Raw genomic sequence first — 24034 nt, 5'->3', positions numbered from 1 at the left:
TTGATATTATTGAATGTGGGTGCTTTTTTATTTTTTTTAATTATAACATGCATTTAACAACTGCTTATATACATAAAATTAATCACTTAATAACTCTTCGATTGACGTATAAATAACATGTATTTGAAGAGCTGTATTTTTTAATAAAACTGGTTTATTCGTAAGAAAATAAAAAACGGCCTCGAAAAGTTTTGGTCGAATCACCAAGCGAAGTACGAGGCGCACGGCAGGGGCAGTGGGAGTCGCGTTAACCGCGTGCATCGCCACAACGCTGCCTACCCCAAGTTGATTGACGAACTGGACCGGCGGCGGTCGATGACCAAGGTGCGTGTTTTTAAAATCGACTTTAACATCTAGACAATATGTTCTACATTAGCTCACCATATGTGCAATTTTGTGGTTCATTACGAGATTCTGTCATAATCAGCGTTAGTGTTTGAATAGTACTAGCTTTTCTAACTTTGTAACTTCGCTACTGTACTTCTTATTATTATTAATGAAAGTGCTTGCCATGGGCATGGCATGGCAAGTATTTATATAGCTCATGTCTATTCTGATGTATAATCTATATGCAAATTGTGAAGCTTCATTAAAATCACAAACATCCAACCAACTACAAAATAGAAACTTTGGCGTTTATAATATTTGTAGGATTTATAAAAATATGTAGGATTTATAAAAATATGTATATAAAAATATGTTTATAAAAATATGTATATAAATATATGTTTGTATATGACCGCCTCCTTGGCACAGTGGTTAACGCGTGAGCGTAGAACCGAGGGGTCCTGGGTTCAATTCCCGGTAGGGACGCGTAAAAAAAAAATGTCTCGGTCTGGCAGGACACAGAAGGCTGATCACCTACTTGTCCGTAAAGAAAATCGATCAGTGAAAGAGATGAACATCATCTGCCCCATACCCCACTACACGGGGACACGGGACTTCACTTTTATAAAAATATGTATTTTAAAGGATTTCATCAATTTTTTTCTCTCGGTTCAGATAACCGCCACCAATAAAAAAGATGTGAAGCTCAGAAGAGATCCAGCTTTCAATGGCTGCACCAAATTTAGGAAGTACAAGGACAGGCGCCATACTAAGTCCAAAGCTAAATCGAAATCACGCACCCACCGCGTCATGTCAAGGATAAAAAAGAATAAACCACGTTCCAAAATTAATAATCGAAAGAGGTTTCCATCACATTTCGTGACAACGGGATGTCAGTGCGCGTACGTATTGGTGAAAGATAAAAAAATGGGCACAGATTATGCGGGAATTTTCAAAATGGAATCGAAATTGAATGTCAACATGTCAAAAGTTATAACTGATGCGAATGCTCTTTTAAATGTGGCAAAAGCACCGAGTTCTAACGCATCGAAGCCACAGGCTAAATCTGTTAATTCGTCAAAATATCCCGATACCAGTATAGCATCTATCAGTACATATCATAGTTATGCTACTCTGGACCAAGAGCCAATGGTCTAATATATATTTTGTAGGTAACGTCTATGTTTTTTAATTCTGTAGCAAATAAGCTATTTTACATGGCGTTTTGTTTTTTATTTTTTATTCCTAAACGCACCTTTTAATTTATCTCTTGTTTAAGCTGGCTTGAATAAGAAATAGCATAGTCTTTATCATATATCTGTATGAGCTATTTAAAAAAAATGAGAGATAAGAGCTATTTAAAATATTGGAGAAAAAATGTATCAAAATTTTGCCACCAGGTGTAAGAACTTAAAAATTGCCTATTTACTAATCCCTGCGTGCTGAAATGACTGTTCTAAATGGGTCCGATTTAGGTTTATGGTTCTGAGTTCTGTTCTGACCCGTGCGTTCCACTGCAACTATCACGATGAAATAAACATTCAATGTGGTCGAGCACGCTTCGGCACGAATTGGGCCAGCTCGCACCGGGGAATTACTACACCCCCACAGATAACCAGCGTAAAATAGTTGCATGCCACTATGTTTCGTAAAGTGAGTGGGGGAGCCGGAGGTCCGTTTCCTTTTCCTCACCTGTCCCAGTCTATTCCTTCTTTCCAATCGTTAATCCTTTCATTTCCCTTACTCCTCAAAAGCGGGCTGCGCATCCGCTGAGGCACCACCTCTGCGAATGTTCATAGGCGGTGCTGATCACTTACCATCAAGCGAACCACCAGCTCAGTTGCCCGCTTTGACATAAAAAAAAATCCATAAATTTGCATAGTAATTTTATTGTAATATAAAAATACTGCTAATATGCATCACGGCGATACGTGGCGGCAGTCTCTAGAAGACAAGTTATGAGTGCGTAGAGTTGATTATTTTAATTTACTTGCGTCCCGCAGTTTCATCTGCGTATATACGTTTCTCCTTTGAATCCTAGATATAGTCAAGTGTACGTTCGATAGATGGCGCTGTTTTAAAATTTTACTTCGGAAACACATAATTTTATTTACTTTTTCAGTAAGTGTGAACTGATTACGACGAAACAAAAAAAATCGATGTCTTTAATTTTTAGTTTTATGGCATTGAAATGCTTTCTTTATAAAAATAAGAAATTTTGAAAGATTAGAAAAAACTTGATGTAACTTAAATTTACGAACATAATATTGCTGTGTAAAAAAAGTGTTTGAAGATGTGTGATCAAGTGGACATAACCATAATTCAAATATCTTTTGACCGACTGAACCTATTGCAATGAAACAAAAACTAAATCTTACTTCAAGTTATGCTCAACCGTTGTGTATGAAAGTTATTTATTTATTTATTTAATTAAAAGAAAACTTACAGCTATAAATATAATCGTAGTAAAGTGAAAAAAGAGAATAAGGCCAATTACAAGTTTTCACATGTATGTTTTATGTGTCATTGTACATTATCTTATATCTTTAAACGAGCAATTCTTGTATATATATATATATATCTTATACCTTTAAACGAGCAATTCTTGTATATATATATTTGGAATCTCGGAATCGATTTTCATGAAATTTAGTATATAGAGGGATTCGGGGGCGATAAATCGATCTAGCTAGGAATTTTTTTTAGAAAATGTCATATTCGTGTTTTATTCGTATTTTTTTTCCTGACATCTATTGGTGAATAATAATACTATTTTGCTTCGTAGATAGCTGGACAACTGAAATAACATATAGGCACTTTTTATACCGATATTCCTACGGGATACGGACTTACGCGGTTCCAACCGCGGGTCACAGCTAGTAATGTAATTAAACGTCGCTTGTATTATAATCCCGCACATTTAATGTTTGAAAAAGGCATTAGCCATATATTTTTTTGTATTCATTATCTACATTGATTTCGTGTATTTTACCTGATACCCGCACTAATAAACAGACAAACAGAAAAATTAATAATGCTGGAAATGGATTCCATTTATTGTCGTTTAATAAACTGGCTATTTTATTTAGATTCTTTGTATAATATATATAATACGACTTTTCGACAGTTTATTACATGTACTTAAAAACGGTTATTTCAATATTTCAAACAGACAGTCCATATGTATAGATGATGAATTTGATGGCTTAATTCCTATTAAAAATTATTATGATAGTAATAAATATGTGTTTTAATAAAGCGCATTGTAGTTAGCTACATTATATGAGATACAACATTTTCACGTTTGATTTATTTTCAGCCATTAAATACTTTTTGAGGAATTATTTAACGCGATTTATTCATTTTACTCAATTTTCGATTCTCGATTTATTCACTTTACTGCAGTGGTGGCTCAGTGGTGAGGACCTTGGACTTAAAAATCGACAAGTCGGGGTTCGAGACCAGGCGAGCGAGCAGGAAATAAATTGATTTTTCAATTTATCTGCGCATGTGTAATATCACCACTGCTTAAAACGGTGAAGGAAAACATCGTGAGGAAGCCGGCATGTCCAAGAATCAAAAGTTCAACGACATGTGACATTTGCCAACCCGCACTTGGCCAGCGTGGTGGATTATGGCCTGAACCCACATAGGAGGCCTGTGTCCCATGCATATATGGGCTGATGATGATGATTTATTTTACTAACTGCATTTAAACTTTATAATCTTATATATAAAAATCAATTGCTGTTCGTTAGTCTCGCTAAAACTCGAGAATGGCTGGGCCGATTTTGATAATTTTGGTTTTGATGCATTCATAATAGTCCAGGGAAGGCTTAAAAGGTAAAAAATACGGATAAATGTTTGAAAAAAATGGTCAATGGCGTTGCAAAGTTTGCCGGGTCAGCTAGTTAAGTATAAAAGTGCACTGGAACCTAGTACAGTAATATGTTAACTGTGCTGAAACGAATCTTTTTGAAATTGATTAGAATATATAACCCGCCTAATTAACTAACCTAAGTAATTATCGATTTATTACAATCCGTTTATAATACGATTATGCAAGAAACGGCAGAACGAGATAAGTTTCTAGAAACGGTTATATGAAAACGTAGGTACCTAAGTAAACACAACATTGTTTATGAAATTGTCGTTTAACAGGTTTGCTGCGCTGTATAAAAATTGTTTACTATCTGTATTATGAGGAAACAAAAAAAAAACAATCTATTGTAATATCACATCAGAATAATTATTGTAAAAACGAAAACCAGGTTGGCGTTCAACCGAAGTCAAAATAAGAGGAGGTTAATCGAATGTATTTTTTGTGTTTGTTACCTCATAACTTATTAAAATCAACCCCCAACCCCTTTTTATTTGCGTTTTCATCTGTGAACGAATCCAATGGCAAAAGCAAGTAAGTATGTGTTATTCTGGTACATACGCTACATCTCTGCCAAGTCTCGTCAAAATGATTTCAGTGTTTTTCGCATGAAATAACGTAACTAACATACATACAGGGTTGCCTGGTAGAGATCGCTACTTAGCGATAAGGCCGCCCTTTGCGAATTTAATTTAAGTTTTTTTGTACGCCTGATTAGCTTTTTATTTTTTACGCAATAAAGAACTTTCATTCATTCATTCATTCATACATAAGTATGTCTACAAAGTTTGACGTTAAAGAAATAGTGGAAGGATGAGATATATGGTGCATATATAACGATACAGAATGAACTTTGAACACTTAAATTAATCTAGAAGGATATATGAGTATAACCTCTTAGCCTTAGTATATTTAAGTATATTTTTGAGCAAAAGTTCCTTGAAGTCAAGTTTCATAAAGTAAAAATTCAATTCAGAGAAATGTTAAGAAAAGGAAAATGTTTACAATATAACAACCCTAGAAACTTTATCTAAAAAAAAGAACTTTGTTTTTTTTTATTAAATAGTGTTGATACATAACTTTTAAATGCATTCAATAGTTCCAAAGTTCCATACTTAATGCTATAATTAAAACTGTTTATGAAACGACCTTCTGTACAGATTAATTTAACAAGACTAACAGGTATCCGGTTTAAACAAATTTTAAATACCGCCTTGCAAAATGTTTTGGGCCAATCCAAACTTTACTCGAGTCCAGTCCGACCAAGTCGTTTTATTTCGAACAACATTCTATATTAATTCAATGATTTACCTTGACGCATCAGTTCGCGCATGTACTCTAGAATAAGATGCCGCGTTGACATTGAAATAGACTCGTTTCGTGATTAAAAAAAAATAATAAACGTCAATACTTTTGGCGGCAACTTTTGACGTTACTTTTTTCTGTGGCGGAAGATTTGAATATGGAAAGTTTAAAACTTTTAATATTGTGCTCGTTTGTGAAATTTGTTTTACTACAAGGTGTTGGATCAGGATCAAATGGAAATCGTAAGTATTCTGTCTATATAAAAAAGAAATCAGATAAGTCGAATCGTTTAATAGGATTATTTATAAAACAGCATGATTGTATTTTGCAATGTTTTAATTTATTCCGAAATGCTTGAACATGCTTGAACTTTCGCACTGTAAAAAAACGTTACACGAAGATATAAACTAAAGTTAAAGGTGAACAATAATAATGTCTCATCACATAGAATATTAATGTACTTTATGGTTGAAGCAATTATTTTAACAATAGCAATACAATTTTGTTTCCGCCACAAAAAATTAATGGATATTAAAATTAACCATCGCAAGAGGAAAATGCAGATTAAAATATTTTAAAAGTCATGAGTACTCTAGAGTACGTACAAGGTTATTTATTTAAGTATTCTTTATTTCACAATTGGTCACATAAATAGAATAAGAAAGAAAATAAAAACTCTTAAAACGAAAAATATAAATTATATAAATGTCGGCCTTATGGCTATAAGCCATCAATGCCAGGCAAGAAATATTTCATAACAAAAGAACGCGTCTAAAGTATGCTTGCGTATTTCGACTATAAATTTATTATTGTTACTCATAAGTAATTGATTTCATTATACTTATACTAGCTTTTTCCTGTGGCTTTCCACGCGTTAATTCGAAGTAGTTTAATAGATGTTATTATACATATAAACCTTTCTCTTGAAACACTCTATCTCTAAAAATAAAACTCCATCAAAATCTGTTGCGTAGTTTTAAAGATTTCAGCATACATAGGGATATAGGTACAGAGAAAGCAACTTTGTTTTACTATACTAGCTGCGCCCCGGGGTTTCACCCGCGTGAGCCCGTATCCCGTAGGAATATCGGGATAAAAAGTTGCCTATATGTTATTCCAGTTGTCCAGCTGTCTACGTGCCAAATTTCATTGCAATCGGTTCAGTAGTTTTTGCGTGAAAGAGCAACAGACACACACACATCCTTAGAAACTTTCGCATTTATAATATTAGTAAGATAAGATAGTGATGAAATGATATAAAAAGTAACTCTTAACTCTTAGCCATAGGACAGATAATATAACACTATACGCCACATAATTTATACTTACTATGGCGTATAGTACACAAAGTTTTATTAGGTTATAGGTAGCAACTATTTTTTAATCTGTGGTTATAGCTTGTTCTGTGGGTTTAAAGATACCCAATACATGCCGGTTTGACATTTGAGACTAACTGAGAGACATGGATGGAAAGTCTAAATATAAAAAAATGATTGTCAGAAGACATAAGCCTATCGAAAATCAATTAGTGAATCATGTAAAATGCGCTTTTCGTACTTCCGAAGTTTTAACGACTAGTAGGAATACAATTTGAATGAAATTCCCATGAGAATGAAATCCTACTTCTTATTTCCTACTAATATTATAAATGCGAAAGTTTGTAAGGATGTGTGTGTGTTTGTTGCTCTTTCACGCAAACACTACTGAACCGATTGCAATGAAATTTGGTACGTAGATAGCTGGACAACTGGTCTAACATATAGGCAACTTTTTATCCTGATATTTCAACGGGATAAGAACCTACGCGGGTGAAACCGCGGGGCGCAGCTAGTCTACCATAAAAATAACCTATGTCACTATCTAGCCTTCTATAAGTATATCCTACTCCAGTCACAAAAATACGTATGCCGATAGTGTTACTTGAAAGAAAGACAAATAAACAAACACATTTTCGCATTAATAAGTATTAGTGTTGAATATGAGGTGATGATGATGATGAAATTATAGTAATAATATCTCCAGAACATCACTAACACAATAAGACAATTATTATTGCAGCAAAAAACTAAATAGACCGCATGGACGGCAAACATAAAAAAACGCACACGAATTGAGAACCCCCCCTTCTTTTTTGAAGTCGGTTGTAAATTAGGTAAAAACCCCAAGCAAGGAAGGAACGAAGAGGTACTTTTTCCAGCTCTGACTCACAGGGAAATCCCTGTATCTGATGCTGCACTGTAATTAAATGTACCTACTTCAGGTGTGTGGCGACCGGTTATTTACTAGCCTCTGCTCGTGAATCCTCTTAAAACAACGTAATTATTTAGTAGACGTAGACCACGTGACCAGTCTCCCCGTGACCACGCTCGCTGCAAAGTGTTCGAAACGTCGGGTTAATAATATAATGAATAATTTGCGTTTAAAATCCGTTAAAAAGTTTTTAATTTCTAAATGTATAATACTCGCGTAAAATACGATTTATCTCCCGTTTAGAATCCTACGAAAGTTTATAAACTTCCTACTAAATTAATAAACTTACAGATTTTGTTATTTTCCGGTGACATATATCTTATTTATATAGACAGGTGTGACACTAAATATTTTATGAGAAACCTTTAGGATTCCATATCCAGTTGTGTCTCTTCTATTGATTATGCGGACTATGCTGCGGGCGTGGACCTGGTTATAGATAACTAGCTGTATCCCGCGGCGTCATACGTATAGTACCCTGGTAAAAAGTAGTCTATGTGCTAATTCAGACAAATAGATACGATACGATTCAAATAGATACGATGAAAACTTTTTAACGGATTTTAAACGTGATTTATTCATTATATTTATTTATATATATTATTTATTTATTATTTTTAGAACACTTTAAAGCGTGCGTGGTCACGGGGAGACTGCTTAAAAAGTCTTTAATTTCTAAATGTATAATACTCGCGTAAAATCAAACACAAGAAAATACTAGTTTACGATAAGTTTTCGCGTGAAACAAACATCCATCTGTACTTGCAAACTTCGTGTTTATAATACCTACTACAAGGATGATAGGAAGTAATTAATAACGAGGGTAATAACCTAGAAATTAAGATATTTTTATGTACTGGTTCTAAAATGGATGAAAGTAGTTCCCACGTCATACTGTATTCTAGTTATCACACAAAAAACTTCTCTTAAAAATCAATTTTTTTTGAGTTTTCGTGTTATTTTGGGAAAATTCGTAATATCCTACTAATATTATGAACGCGAAAGTTTATAAGTATGGATGGATGTATGGGTGTTTGTTGCTCTTTCACGCAAAAACTACTAAGCCGATTGTAATGAAATTTGGTACGTGGATAGCTGGACAACTGATAAAAAATAGGCAACTATATAATACAAAATTTGAAAGAATAGAAAAAAATTTGATCACGAGGTGGAATTCGAACCTACGTCTTTTTGGTAAACCGTAAAACGCCTAACCTCTCGGCCACCCGTGATCCCGCCACAGTAATCGAACTTTCTTCCACTTCTTCCATCTTCTTCTTCGGTTTCATGTGCCTAAGGGAACCGCGGTTCCACCTACGGCTTGTCAAAAGGACGCAGGCTCGAAACCCGCCTCGTGATAATTTTTTTTCTATTTAACAACTTCTCATAGAAGATAGATACCATACCAAATTTCCGCTACCGTTCGCGCCATTTTCTAAGGTAATTTTTTTTTGTATTACGTATGTATACGTAGATAAAAAAACACAAAACGTTTCTGCAGAGGTAAATACCACGCGGTCAGCTACAAGGCCATTACAATAACCTTTTGGTCTCCGGTGGTTTTTGTCTGTGTTTTTTGCTATGTAGGGTCCCGTTCTGATAACCATTCTATTAGTATGTTGTTTTAAATTATTGTACCTACTACTAATATTACAAACGTGAGTTTGTAGGTTTGTTATTAAACCGACTACAAAAAAGGAGAAGGTTCTTAATCTTAATATATATAAATCTCGTGTCACAATGTTTGTCCTCAACGGACTCCTAAACCACTTAACCGATTATAATAAAATTCGCACACCATGTGCAGTTCGATCCAACGAGAGATAGGATAGTTTATATTATTTCAATCACGATAAATAACAACCCGGACGGAGCCGGGGCGTCCAGCTAGTTAGATTATATTTTTGTGCTACCTCATAACTTTTGACTGGGTGAACCGATTGTGATGAGTCTCTTTTTATTTGTTGCCTCCCGTGTGGTCCCATTTAAGTTTGGTTTAGTTCTGATAAGTGGGCGGTTTAGTTTTTTTTTATTATGATATTTATGTATTACTAGCTACGCCCCGCGGTTTCACCTGCGTAAGTCCGTATCTCGTAGGAATATCGGGATAAACAGTTGCCTGTATGTTATTCCAGTTGCCCAGCTGTCTACGTAACAAATTTCATTGCAATCAGTTCCGTAGTCTTTGCGTGAAAGAGCAACAAACACACACACATCTTTACAAAATTTCGCATTTATAATATTAGAGATAGGACAGAATATACCCGCGGATTCGCACACGTTAAATTCCGAGTAGTTTAGTACATGTTATTGTACATATAAACCTTTCTTTTGTATCACTCTATATATAAAAAAAAAAAAACAAATCAAAATACGTTGCGCAGTTTTAAAGATTTAAGCATACATAGGGACAGGGGCAGATGGAGAAAGCGACTTTGTTTTATACTACATAGTGAAGTATCTATTAATTGCCTTCTAATTAATTATTGGACCTTATTTTTTTAGAAGATCTATTTTACATATATATTTTCGTTTATAATGTATGGAACCACAGAGCATGATAATACAGAATTGACTTACCTTTCTGCCTGTTGAGATCATTTCCTTATAAATAAAAAGCATAATAAAGCTTGTTTCTTACCTTGAAACAAGAGTGTTTATTCATTACTAGCTGCGCCCCGCGGTTTCACCCGCGTAAGTCCGTATCCCGTAGGGAAATCGGGATAAAAAGTTGCCTATATGTTATTCCAGTTGTCCAGCTATCTATGTGCCAAATTTCATTGCAATCGGTTAAGTAGTTTTTGCGTGAAAGAGCAACAAACACACACACACATCCTTACAAACTTTCGCATTTATAATATTATTAGGAAGTAGGATTATAGTAGGATTGCTAGCGAGCAGTTTAAAGGGGAAAAACTTTGTTTCACGTTATAGAAATGTCCTAGAAGCAGCAATTAGTTTAATTATATACATTAATAATGACTAAAAAAGTATTTAAATAATAAAACCTGGAGTCAAACTTCAAGTCTGGTAAAAATAAAAAAAAAAAAATTGCAATTTGATTTTCAGGTATAAACCTTTGACGAGTATTACATACGTATGTATGGGTAGGATATAATTTAAACAAAAAAGCGAATAAAATAGGTCGATTAATTCAAGTATTGCATAAGTCAAGAGATTAAATTAATAAATAGTTTCTACAAAAGTGTCCACCGATTTCCTAGGGAGGGACGTTATAGATTGTTGACTTTATGGATAAAGGATTTTATATAAATAAATGAATAAAAAAAAATATCTAAAGAGGTTTGTTATATAAGAAAATATTACAGTTAGATCGAGTAACTAATCGAAAATATTTTGTTATTGAAAACGTCGATTAAAAATATTTGAAATTTATGTTTTTACAGTTGCTATGCTTTAGACAGATTTTTATTATTTCCCTTACCATAAACCTCACTCTAATATAAAAGAAAAAAGGGAGGTGGAAATTGCATCTAAATAGTAATAACAATCAATAGATAAATGGTGAAATTTGAATGTAAGATAAGCCTATCAGGCAGGTAAACAACATAATTTGATACGCAATTAACAACAAAGGATAATAGCTCAATAGCATGTGATGTATTTATAGATTTTTAATAACATGCATCATACATACAAGGTTTTTCGCATTATATAATCTATTTAAAAAGCCACTTCACACGTGAAGGATGACGTCATTATTTATTAACTGTGGTTTTGCCAGAGGTCGCGATTGTGTCATCTGTCCGAGATTCCAATTTCAAAAAAAGAACCGGTCAAATCGAGTTATTAACTCTTTAATTTATGGAGAAACTTTGAAACGATTGACGTTCGAATTTTAAATCTATCGCTAGGATGTCTCATGGCTATAAAATACGTAGTACAATATGAAATGTCATCGTAATTTTATAGTTACAATTAATATTCGCGTCCGGTCGCTTTCATTTTATTTACCCTAAGTCCGTCACACACGTACCTATAATATAATCTTATACCTTTAAACGAGCAATTCTTGTATATATATATATATATATATATATATATATATATATATATATATATATATATAATTGGAATCTCGGAATCGGCTCCAACGATTTTCATGAAATTTAGTAAGCAGGGGGTTTCAGGGGCGATAAATCGATCTAGCTAGGAATTTTTTTTAGAAAATGTCATATTCGTGTTTTATTAGTGTTTTTTTTTTCCTGGCATCTATTGGTGAATGATAATACTATTTTGCTTCGTAGATACTGGACAACTGAAATGTCATATTCGTGTTTTATTCGTGTTTTTTTTTCCTGACATCTATTGGTGAATAATAATACTATTTTGCTTCGTAGCTAGCTGGACAACTGAAATAACACATAGGCACTTTTTATACCGATATTCCTACGGGATACGAACTTACGCGGTTTCAACCGCGGGTCACAGCTAGTATACATTAATATGCCGTATTTATATTAATATATATTATATCTATGTATGAAAATAGGCTTTATAAACACGCCAACGAATCCGATGCAAGAAAGAATCTTATATTTATACCAAAATGAAAATGTACATATCTTTATATATTTTAGTGTTGTAGGTAACTCCTTTCTTTAAATTTTAATGTAATTAATTGTCTATACTAATAAATATACTAATTAACAATAATATGCGTCAATAAGAGAAATAAATCTTTATTTAAATTGCAAAATGTCAAATTCCAGTAAAACGAGTTACAATTATGCGACAAGATATTTAATTAAATAGTCAACATACTAACCTTTTCAACACGCTTTTATTAGCTTCACCTTTCTTTATATTGGTTTGTACGATCGAATGTATCCGACTCCTTTAGACTATATTTTTTCTTTAAACGGACGGACGGACGGACAGATTAAAATAGAGACAATTTTATTGTCCCTCTAGAAGAATAATTAACCTTTAGATAAATATTCAATCTACATAATTGTATTGTATATATTTAGTTTCGATTGTATAAATAGTAGTATAGTCCCGTGTCTCTAGTGGGGTATGGGGCAGATGATATGTAACATCTATTAAACTGATCGATATTCTTAATGTACAAATATTATGTGGACGGATAAATGGATGTATGGATGTTTTAGTCTTTCACGTGAAAACAGCTTATCGTGTCTCTATGAAATTTGGTACAGAGATAGATTATATTCTGGATTAGCACATAGGCTACTTTTTATCCCTTTCATTGAGGTGCTACGCACCAATGGACACCGGTTACCCGAATGAAAAGCTAGTTTAATAATAACACACACACACACACACACACACACATACACACCTGAAAAAGTCAATAATGACAATTCAACATCTTGTTTTTCGCCATTTCAAAGATAAGTCTATGGCACTATATCCGACTTCTTTCCTGTGTAGTGTGTGTGTACATAGATAACATAATACTATAATAGTATAACTATAGGATTATATTATCTGTGGTATTACCAAATAGACTTTAGAGTTTAGATACAGACGATTAGTGCAATTAAGTGCCCAGTATTATGCAGTTTTCCTGCTGTGACGGAAGCAGTTTTCTTGTATTGCGTTGTTGGGTTTCCAACATTCCTTGAGCGCCCGCTATTTTTATGAGATCAGTAAAAATTTATGAGGACATTGCATTTCTGGTTGACAGATGTATAGAACTAGAATCGACCGAGGATAATAATTCTTATATTCCCCACTTTTTAAACATAATGCAATTAAGATCATATTTATCTTTTAACTAGCAGTCCGCCCCGGCTTCGTCCGTGGTACATATATAGCATATAGCCTTCCTCAATAAATGAGCTATCTGACACTGAAAGAATTTTTCAAATCGCACCAGTAGTTACTGAGATTAGTGCGTTCAAACAAACAAACCCTTCAGCTTTATAATATTAGCATAGATTACATTAATTAAGGTACTGTACAAGCCCTTGCTGGCGTACATTTAAATTGACAAGGTTTAATTAAAAATTAATGAATGTGACCAACCAAACCAATCAAAAATTATGTAATGACGCGGTTGCCACAAAAAATAAGCAACGAAAGCAGTGTGAAGCTTGAAACATTACAAACTGTGAAAAATAACAGAGAATCGGGCTTATGAAAATAGTGATCTCTATCAGACAACCATTTAATGAGGCAGATGAACGGTACAATTAAATAAGACCTTATATGAACAAAACTAAGATTCTTTATGAGGAAATATATGTTTAACATTGCGTAACAATTTCTAAGAAATAAAATTTATAAATGTCACATAACAGAGTTTACCTTAACGTACTTACCGCTTTTTACGATGCGTATCGATGCAAATATATTAAACTAGCTGCGCCCCGCGGTTTCACCCGCGCAAGTCCGTATCCCGTAGGTATTTCGGGATAAAAAGTTGCCTTTATGTTATTCCAGTTGTCCAGCTGTCTACGCACCAAATTTCATTACAATCGGTTCAGTTTTTGCGTGAAAGAGCAACAAACACAAACATATCCTTACAAACTTTGGCATTTATAATGTTAGTAGGATAGTAGGAAGGAGGTAGGATTGATGTGTCCAAAAGGGTTTATTTGATTCTTATGTTATCTGTGGTTTGTTTGCAGCTAAATAATTTTTTTATAAAAAAAATAGCGGATTATAATAAAAAAACAATGTAAGTCTTTATTGCCATCCTACATCCTACTTCCTACTATAACATATGTAAAGATAAAAGCGCTATCACTACATGGTATAAAACAAAGTCGCTTTCTGTGGCCCTATGTCTCCTATGTATGCTTAAATCTTTTAAACTACGCACCGGGATTTGATGGATTTTTTGTAATAGATAGAGTGATGCAAGAAGGTTTATTTATATAATAATATCTATTAAACGACTCCTAATTAACGCGCGCGAAGCCGCGGGCAAAAGCTAGTATTCTATAAACCTTTTCTAATCTATTTTCCTCGAATATGTTTAGCCGCGTATACAGGAAACTGCGGGACTTTTTTCATGGCGCTCGCAATTATGGATAACCCTGGATAGCCATTTGTAGACCAGTATATAAGTCTATAATCTATGGTTTGTAGTGACGTATTATAATGATTGCTTTTCACGGCTACGGAGTTACAAGGAAAAGCTAAATTATAGACTAGGTGTCCGTTTATTTACGTCTATGGCCATTGTGTAATGTCCTTTGTATTTTTAATCATCACCTTGTCTATGGCCCGATTGAGCATATTATAATAGAGTTCTATAGATTACATTAACTGCGCAGAAAGAAAACTTATAGAGGGCATAAACAAACAAATGCAATTGTGGGCAAAGCCAGGGGAGGTTACGTTGTCAAACTTTTAACCCCTTTAGTTAAATACATATAACTAACAAAAAGTAAAATGTCTCCCTCTTATCATATATGTTTAGATAAAACATAAATTACCAACTAGCTCTGCTCAAGTTTCAAATAGCTATTGAATTTTAATATCATCGGACCCAAAGTTCCTGATATTATCACGTTCAAACAAACAAACGTGCTGTAATAATTAAATAATACTTATTTAATTTAATTATCCAGGTTGCTTAGCAGAGATTGCTGTTAAGCAATAAGGTCGCCTCTTGTACAGATAATGCCTTTTTTCTGTTTATTGTTTTCTTGTTTTTTCTGTCTAAGTGTTATAAATAAATAAATAAATAAATAAATAAATAAATAAATAAATAAATACTTATTAATAAGAGGATAAATTCAATAGACGCGCAATATACATGTGCTATTTGACAAAAAGTCATAATCATGCTAATTAAATTTCCTAAGTGTTATTGATATGTCTTACGGTCTATTACGTCTCTTCTGTGGGAATGAGACGACGATGGAGACGATATTATGTGAATTATTGTGCAATATCTTTATTCTGCCTTATACTAGCGGCCTGAAAAAATTGATCAAATGGACTCTAAATTTTCAATTAAAACAATCAATAAACAATGTAGGTATTTATTGTTATTCACACATTTTGCTTTTCAAATACAAAAAAACTGTTTACGACCTACCGCCGTTTGATTTTATATTTTTGTTCACGCGAATCGTGGGATGCTTTGTCATTGTGTCGTCTTAGCGTTTGAATATGGCACACATCTATTACGATCTATTATTTGAGTTGAAAGTTAATATAAACCTGTGTTATTGGAAGACATGTGTATATTGCTCATTGTTAACATTCAAGTTTAAGTAAATAAACAGAAAGTTTATATGTATGCAGTTTATTATTTAAATTGGTTATCAAAGAAAACGTAGATGCAAGCCATCAGCGATATATAAAGAGGGAGTGCTGTACAAAAACAATGTTTGAAAAATTATTTTGTGTCTGTCCGTTTGTATGTATGAAAACCGCTGTGGTCACGATAACTCGCCAAAATCTTTGCTAACCGAATTCACTTTTTTAAACGCTTGAATTGATTTAATTTATTTCGAAGATCACGGTCTAATTCTACGTAGCTTAATTTTTATGAACAAAGGCTAAGATCGATTTATCGATTGTATGTTTAAACTATTTTTATGTAAATAAGGCTCGTTTACAATACTTGCGTAGTACCTTTTATTTTTCTTTTCTAGGTGGACAATGGCGCGAAAGATTAATTGTCTTTTTTTTTTGAATAACCGCTATGAGGCGTGCACTTTTGAATTTTCAAAACTTTAAATATTTTTCTGAAGTTTTTTTTTTATTTTTTTATCTTTCTTCCGGTTACATGTGCCAGGGGCACCCACACTTATAATTATGTTATGTTTCCAGTTCGTCTATGTATTGTAGAGGGGCGAGGGGCGTACAAGCGGGGGGCGAAGTTCTGCCCCGTTTTGGATGCAGAAAATTCTGGAATGGAATGCGTATTGGGTACAGACAGGTGAGCGTAATTTTGTTATTTCAAATAGAGTAAAAAAATAAACACACTGTCAAAACTAATCACACTAATTCACACTAATATTATGCGTGTGAAAGTTTGTTTGTTTGGATGTTTGCCCGTCAATCACGCTGAAACTGCTGAACGGATATCGATGAAATTTGGTATACAGACAGGGTATGAGGTGGTTTGGGTTATAGGATATTTATTTTTATCCCGATTAAATGCTCCCTTGGAATAAAACCGAAATCTTGATATCCGGGTGGAGCCGCGACGAGCGTCTAGTGACGATGGCCGATTCTCAATCCTATGCACACAATTTATTTTATTTTAAACTGAATATATTAATTATATAAATATAAACTACACATAATTTGTATTTTTGTTTGTTTGTTTATGGTAAGCGATAAACTCAATAACTTCTGGACCGATTTAAAAATTCTTTCACCATTAGAAAGCTGCAACTTCACTGAGTGACATGGGCTATATATTTACAACGAGCAAAGCCTGGGCGAACAGCTAGTAAAGAAACGACGAAACGACATGTAGTGAGCATGTGAGTGTGTGAGTTGAATACATTCAAGAAGACATGACGAAATAACTTCCATAATGGTTATATTATTTACGGATTTCTTCCTGTCTTCAGACTCGACTGCCTCAGGCGTATTAGCAAAGGCACAGTTGACTTCGGTGCATTCAGTCCTGAAGATTTGATAGCCGCTCAGTGGGCAGATCTCGACGTACTTGTCACCCACGAGTTGCGGCACAGACAGAGTAAGTGTACCATAACCCATAGTATTGGAATACCAGAGATAATGAGTAATCGATTTTTTTTGGAACACGTGGGATACCAGAGACAATAATTTAATCGATTTTTTTTGGAACTAAAATCCTTATAAAGGGGTCTTTAAGGCGTCACGAAAAATCCTTACAACACTTTGCACACACACTGCCATAGTGCGTAGCGCTCGGAGAGTGGGCAGGCCGAGTATAGGATACGACTTATTTACACTCTCTCTCTCTCTCGTTCTTTCTCGACAGAGACAAGCCACGCGTTCATTTTTCATTAACATCTAAATATTGTGAATTTATTTATTTATACCCTCTATAATACTTATTTCTAACTGAAAGGAGCTTCGTTCCAATCGCGTGTGCCACATGTGACACCTCAGACATTTTTTTCTCTTCGTGGCAAGAAGATGTCTTTTTGCCAGTGTATAAAATTTAATCGTGAGTCGGTATTTGAATCTCATTAACGTGGTTGTTAGAATACAACCGTCAAAAAGGATGTTAATCCGTTGTTACTACTTCACATTCTATACACCAACGAGTAACAACTGTATGTGATAGTCGAGCACGTTTCGGCACGAATTGGGCCAGCTCGCACCGGGGAAGTACCACACCCCCACAGAAGACGGCGTGAAATAGCATTCTGCTGTGTTTCGTTCGGAGAGTGAGCCGTAGGCCCAATTTTCCTTACCCTTCCCAGTCCTTTCCTTCATACCTCTCGCCAATCCCTTCCCAATTTAAAGTTGGCAATCCATTTGTACAGGCGTAAGGTTTGCAATGGACCTTATGCCTCTACAAATGTTCATGGGCGGTGGTAGCGCTTACCATCAGGCGTCCCACCAGCTCCATTTCCGACTGTGACATAAAAAAGCAACTACTTACTACTAAGGAGTTACTACTTACTTTCAGGAGACTACGAACGGACAGTAGTTGCAGTAGTAAACCGGAAAATACTACCAGACCACCCGTGGTCGTTGGACGCGGTGCTACGTAACACGACGCTGTGCCACCCAGGGAATGGAATTAACGATCTTCGGCCCCTGTCTGATACTTTGTCTGGGGTGAGTGCTTCTTTCTCATATCTAAAATGTTAAAATATCATCTGTATGTATTATAATTTTCTAGCTTTTCGCCCGCGTATCAAAAGAAATGTTGGGTAATCCGGGAGATTTCCACTCATTGTTCCTGTTCACGTTGGATTATCGGGATAAAAAACTATCCTATATCCTTTACCGGTTCTAAAACTATATCAGAACCAAATTTCAACCAAATCGTTGTAGTGGTTTAGGCGCGAAGAAAAGACATACAGACGGAGAGATAGACATACCATGTGATGGAAAACATTAGTGTAGATATATATGCAGATCTTAAAATTAACGATAATTCATTATTTACAGTATCTGGAATCATTGGTCGTCACCCGTTCCTGCGACCCGCAGCTGTCACTAACTGAGAATAGAATCAAAGCTGTGGCCAACTTCTTCGGGAAGGCGTGTAAGGCTGGCTACTGGGTGCCTGATTTCATCCGAGATGCTGAATTAAGTGAGTAAATATTTGTCATATTTAAAATTTATATTATATTTAGTTACTTATTGACGCCTCCTTGGTACAGCGGAAAACGCGTGAGCGTAGAACCGAGGGGTCCTGGGTTCGATTCCCGGTGGGGACAATAAAAAAAACGCAGAAGGCTGATCACCTACTTGTCCATAAATTTGACGGCGGTTCAGTTTTTTCTTAAAAGAATGATTTTGTTTCTAAATGATATTTCCAGAGGAAAAATACCCGTCACTGTGCGCGGCGTGCGAGTCGAGCTGCAGCCTGAAGGACCGCTACTGGGGCGCGAGCGGCGCGCTCTCGTGCCTGCTGGACGGCGCGGGGGACGTCATGTGGGGCGAGCTGGATGACGTCATCGCCTACTTCGGGGTGAGTGGCGTGGCGTGGCGTGGTGCGGTGTGGTGTGGGATGGCGTGGTGTGGTGCGGTGTTGTGTGGTATGGGGTGGCGTGGTGTGGTGTGGTGTGGTGCGGTGTGGTCTGGGGTGGCGTGGTGTGTTGTGAAGTGGTGTGGTGTGGTGGAGTGTAGTTTGAACTGGAGGTTATGCTATGCGTCTTGAACTCATGTAGCTATTTAGAATCCATTCAAATGTAGGTGGTAAAATAATTCATTCATTGAAAGGTGAGGAGGTTGGATTGAACTAGTAAATGAATAAAATTAATAGCATTTGCCCTACGAGTAAACTACTGAGCTGGTGGTTCGCCTGATAGTTAGCGATAACCACCGCCCCCGCCGCGTTCATAGCCATAAACATTTGCAGAGGTAGTGTGCACCCGCTTTTAAGAAATAAGGTATGAGGAATGGATTGAAGTTTGGAATAAATGAATGGATTAAGTGTGAGGAAAGAAACGACATTGATCTTCTATAGTTGTGTGGTACCTTTCCCGGTGCGAGCTAGCCCAATTCGTGCCGAAGCGTGCTCAATTGCCACATTATTGTTCTATCAGGTGCCTCTCATTTCTAGTTCATGATATCAACATGAAGTCTTCGTTTAGCACCTTCCCCCGCACGACTGCCCTTTTTAAAAGTATTTGTTGAACGACTATATTAAACAAAATATGCTCTTCTTCACTCAAGAGAATTCTTTCTAATCTCTCAAATACTCCCATTATAACTGAGGACATTTCTCGGTTACAGCTGAACACGAATTCCAGCATGTACCCCAGTTCGGATAACTTCGCATATCTCTGCCGCGACGGCACGTGGCAGCCGCTGAAGGACAACCCGAACCCATGCGTCTGGTTGAACAGGCCCTGGCCAGTCATTATCGCTAAACGGTAAGTGTAGCTGTTATAGACTTTAATTAAACAGCACAATCTTATTTCTGAGCTAAAATGTTAATGAATGTGTGCGCTCTTTTTTTTATTTGGCTCTGTATACCGACAGAGTCAACCGACACCATTGATTCATTGTTTGAAATGAAATGAAATGAAATATTCTTTATTGCACACTCGAAAAAACAGTTAAATTGTTTGATTGATTAAGTGTAGGTCTTTTGAAAATTTCGTCTTAAAATCTTTGAATTTTCTGTCCCCCTGCACTGGGAATGGAGAATAAAGTAACATTCGGACGGATTGTAACTTCCAGCAAGACGGCAGCGGCTGTGGCGGCGGCGCTGAGCACGCTGTCCAGCGGCGCGCTGTTCGACGGGCGCTGGCGCGGCGCGCTGGCGGCGCTGCTGGAGGCGCGCGAGGCGCCGGCGCCGCGCCGCCCGCCCGCCGCGCCGCTCGACCACCTCGCCGCCGCCGCCGGCTTCCGCGAGGCGTACAGCCAGAGCGGCTGCCGACCGCCCAGGTCAGTCCCACTCCTCCGCTAGCAGCCATCTTACATCTTGTATACACACAAAACTTGTATATACAGAAAAATAAGTACAAGTAAAGAAGCACTTTCTGTAAACATTCGTAGAAATAACGAATCTCGTCACTATGCAATAAAGTTCAATTCAGCTAATGTAAGCGCAGTGCCTAGCGAGATTTTACCTAAGCACTGCCGCTTTCTTCTAACGCGTAACTCTATCGCTGTCTGGCGCAGTATGCGAACTACTGCTTTCCGCACCGGTGGTAAATGTTAAAACCATGTAAAATGCAAGTCAAAAGTGCTTCTATAGGAAGTCTCATTGAATAAATAAATGTTTAAAATTGAGTTTGAGTTTATGGCACGATGTCGGCTCTGTATATCTGGATTCCTGTTTTATTCCAAGGGTGCATTTAATCGGCATAAAAAGTATCCTATTACTCTAGTCAGCTCATACCCTCAGTCTGTATAATGAATGTCATTAAAACCCGTTAAGTAGTTTCAGCGTGATCGACGGCCAAACATCCAAACAAACAAACTTTCACACTTACAATATTAGTGCGACGAGCTAAAGTTTATTGTGGGAGTCGAGCACGCTTCACGTACCACACCCCCACAGAAAACCGGCGTGAAATAATAACTTGCTATTGTGTTTCGTACGGTGAGTGGGGGAGCCGGAGGCCTATTTCCTTCTCCTAGCCCTTCTCAGTCCATTCCTTCTTTCCATTCATCAATCCTTTCCTCATCCCTTATCCCTTAAAAGCGAGCAGCGCATTCTCAGAGGTCTAAGCCTCTGCGAATGTTCATGGGCGGTGGTGATCGCTTACCATCAGGCGAACCACCAGCTCTGTTGCCCGCTGTGACATAAAAAAAAAAAATTAGTGTGATCCATGAAACTACTCCGCGTACTATAAAGCTAGTATTGGCAGACACGTGACGCTGTGCACGACGTCGCTGCTGGCGCGGAACAAGTGCGAGTGGCTGAGCGAGGCGGGCGCGGTGTACGGCGCCGCGCCGGCGCTGCAGTGCGCGGCGCGGCGCGGCGCCGCCGGCTGCCTGCAAGCGCTCGCCCGCCGCGACGCCGACGTCGCCGTGCTGCCCGCCGACTACATGCTGCGAGCTGTGCGGTCAGCATTGCATAAACACTCTCATTTCCTTTCCTATTTTAGTCACTTTCTCCCTTTACTCCACGTCATGGGAGAAAGAAACACTTATTTTAACACACACACACACACACATACATATCAACAACGGATCATACTAAACAAAAAAAGAAGAAAAACAAAAATTGGATGGATTTAATAATTATGTGTGGATGTATGTGTAAATACGCCTCAGGTTACTTGAGCAGTAGGATTAGGACCTCCTAGTAAGTTAATGAGAATACCTGTGTCAGGAGGTTCCGCTCTTCCTTAACTTAAGGTATCACAATCATGAAAATTTAAATAAACCTAAAAATTTAATAAGTGTGGAGTATACAAATGTTCCTGTGTGTGTGTGTGTGTGTGTGTCTCAGTTATTAGCGTTTGGTGGTGAGTTTGTGTGTGAATAATCAACTAATATAAATAGCAGTGTAAATCACTACAAGTTAAAGATTATATGGATGTAATTTTATTCTAGGTGGCTACTAGCTAGTGTAGCTTGAGCTTCTACACTGGTTAAGGATCGGTGACAATACAATAATTTCACGAGTTTATCTCCTTAACCTAATCAAAATCGCTAGGATTAAATAATTTGAATATGACCAATTTGACAGTTTAGTTGATTCTATCATTAAAACTCATTTTTATGTTTTATAATATATTTATTTCCAGAGAATTCGATCTCAGTCCAGTTTTGTATGAAGTCACGCCAATCGTCGAGAAAATGAACACGGTTGTCGCTTACGTCAAAAAGAGCGCGAATATTAACAAGATGGCGGATCTGCGCGGGAGGAGGGCCGCTTTCCCGCGCTATGACGGCTTCGCTTGGCAATCCGTCATGGATTATCTATCAAAGAAACACAATTGTGATGACATATTGAATAATTATTTTAGTGAAATATGCGCCCCTGGGATAGAGAAATACAATTTGAGCGAAACAATTGTAAATAGATTTACAAAATCCTGTTACCAAAATGGCGGAGAGGTAGACGAAGAAAAGGCAGCTTTGATGTCGGTTGTTGATGGTCACAGCGATGTTGCCTTTATTAGTATGAAGACGTTCAATTTGTTTAAAGGTTGGTATTAATATTATTCTTTATGGATTTTTTTTGCTCATTCAAGTTATAAGTCGCATATATAACAATAAGTTTTTTTATTTATACGTTCGGAATTTATTCGTTATTAGTGTATTGAAAAGTTAACTACATTAGGGGTTGCGTTTCTTAGAGGACGCAATTTTATATACGACGCATATATATATTGCTAGTTTATTAAATAAATTGTTATACAAGATGGAGGTCGCGGGATAGCGTTGGCGACATACTCGAAGTTAAGGTTTTAGTCAATCCCCTTCACACAAAAAAAAATGTTTCATCTGAGAAACGCATGCTAGGATAAAAAGGTTACGTTACGATGAACTATATTTATCTTTTAGAAAATAGTTATTTTATACAAAAATAATTGTATTTTTAAATATATTGGAATCCAAACGTTTAATAACGATTTTAATGCATATAAAGTTATTTTTCATATTAACTGTTACTAGTAATATATTTTTTTCAAATATAAAAAACGCAAGCTCTTTCGTTAATTTAACAATCAAATAGTAATTGTTATGTATTATTTATTAAATCTCCTTTTTCAGCCGAACAAATTTCATCAGGAGAAAGCATAATTGATGACATCGTCCCATTGTGCCCCGACGACAACGTCAAATACTGTTACCTAAGTTGGGCCAACATTGGCCATATTTATGCACCAAAAAATATATCAGACATGCGTCGCCACGAAATAAAGAATGTTTTCACCAAATTGGACCAGCTATTTGGCAAACATCAACCATTCCACAACCCAATGTTCAGTATATTCGGGCCATTCAACCATCAATTGGACGTTATATTCCACAATAATACGAAAAGTTTGGCTTCAGAGGAATTACTAGAAATGCATCCATACGTCACAATGCCGTTCAATTTCGAACGTAGAATTTTGAATAACACACTTAACAACTGTCAAATAACGGATCAAATGAACAGCGCGCCAAAATTGACGTCAAGTTTATTTTTAATTGTGCCAACTCTAGTCGTTTTTGTTTTAGGTAAATAAG

General features: G+C 36.2%; 1 protein-coding gene across 1 annotated transcript; it reads left to right on the top strand.

Annotated features, from left to right (window-relative positions):
• The first annotated feature begins 5516 nt into the window (after window positions 1-5516).
• On the top strand, window positions 5517-24033 carry LOC119839329 (transferrin-like). Its single transcript, XM_038365574.1, has 11 exons — window positions 5517-5754; window positions 16544-16652; window positions 17296-17423; window positions 18348-18499; window positions 18836-18980; window positions 19210-19361; window positions 20129-20268; window positions 20579-20785; window positions 21715-21912; window positions 22600-23003; window positions 23573-24033. Exons 1-11 carry the CDS (start codon window positions 5670-5672, stop codon window positions 24031-24033), a joined length of 2181 nt encoding a protein of 726 aa, XP_038221502.1. The 5' UTR covers window positions 5517-5669.
• The last annotated feature ends 1 nt before the right edge of the window (window position 24034 follows it).

This window comes from Zerene cesonia, unplaced genomic scaffold, assembly GCF_012273895.1.
Source record: "Zerene cesonia ecotype Mississippi unplaced genomic scaffold, Zerene_cesonia_1.1 Zces_u012, whole genome shotgun sequence".
In the NCBI taxonomy this organism is placed as follows: domain Eukaryota; kingdom Metazoa; phylum Arthropoda; class Insecta; order Lepidoptera; family Pieridae; genus Zerene; species Zerene cesonia.
The sequence above is the reverse complement of the archived record's forward strand: the minus strand, read 5'-3'. Positions and strand labels throughout refer to the sequence as shown.

What these genes read in the sequence shown, in the direction of transcription:
- LOC119839329 (XM_038365574.1), top strand. Translation starts at nt 5,670, where the DNA reads ATGGAAAGTTTAAAACTTTTAATATTGTGCTCGTTTGTGAAATTTGTT. An exon ending in ACGTCATCGCCTACTTCGGG is followed by an intron (nt 19,362 to 20,128) that starts GTGAGTGGCGTG and finishes TCTCGGTTACAG; the next exon opens with CTGAACACGAATTCCAGCAT. An exon ending in CCAGTCATTATCGCTAAACG is followed by an intron (nt 20,269 to 20,578) that starts GTAAGTGTAGCT and finishes TGTAACTTCCAG; the next exon opens with CAAGACGGCAGCGGCTGTGG.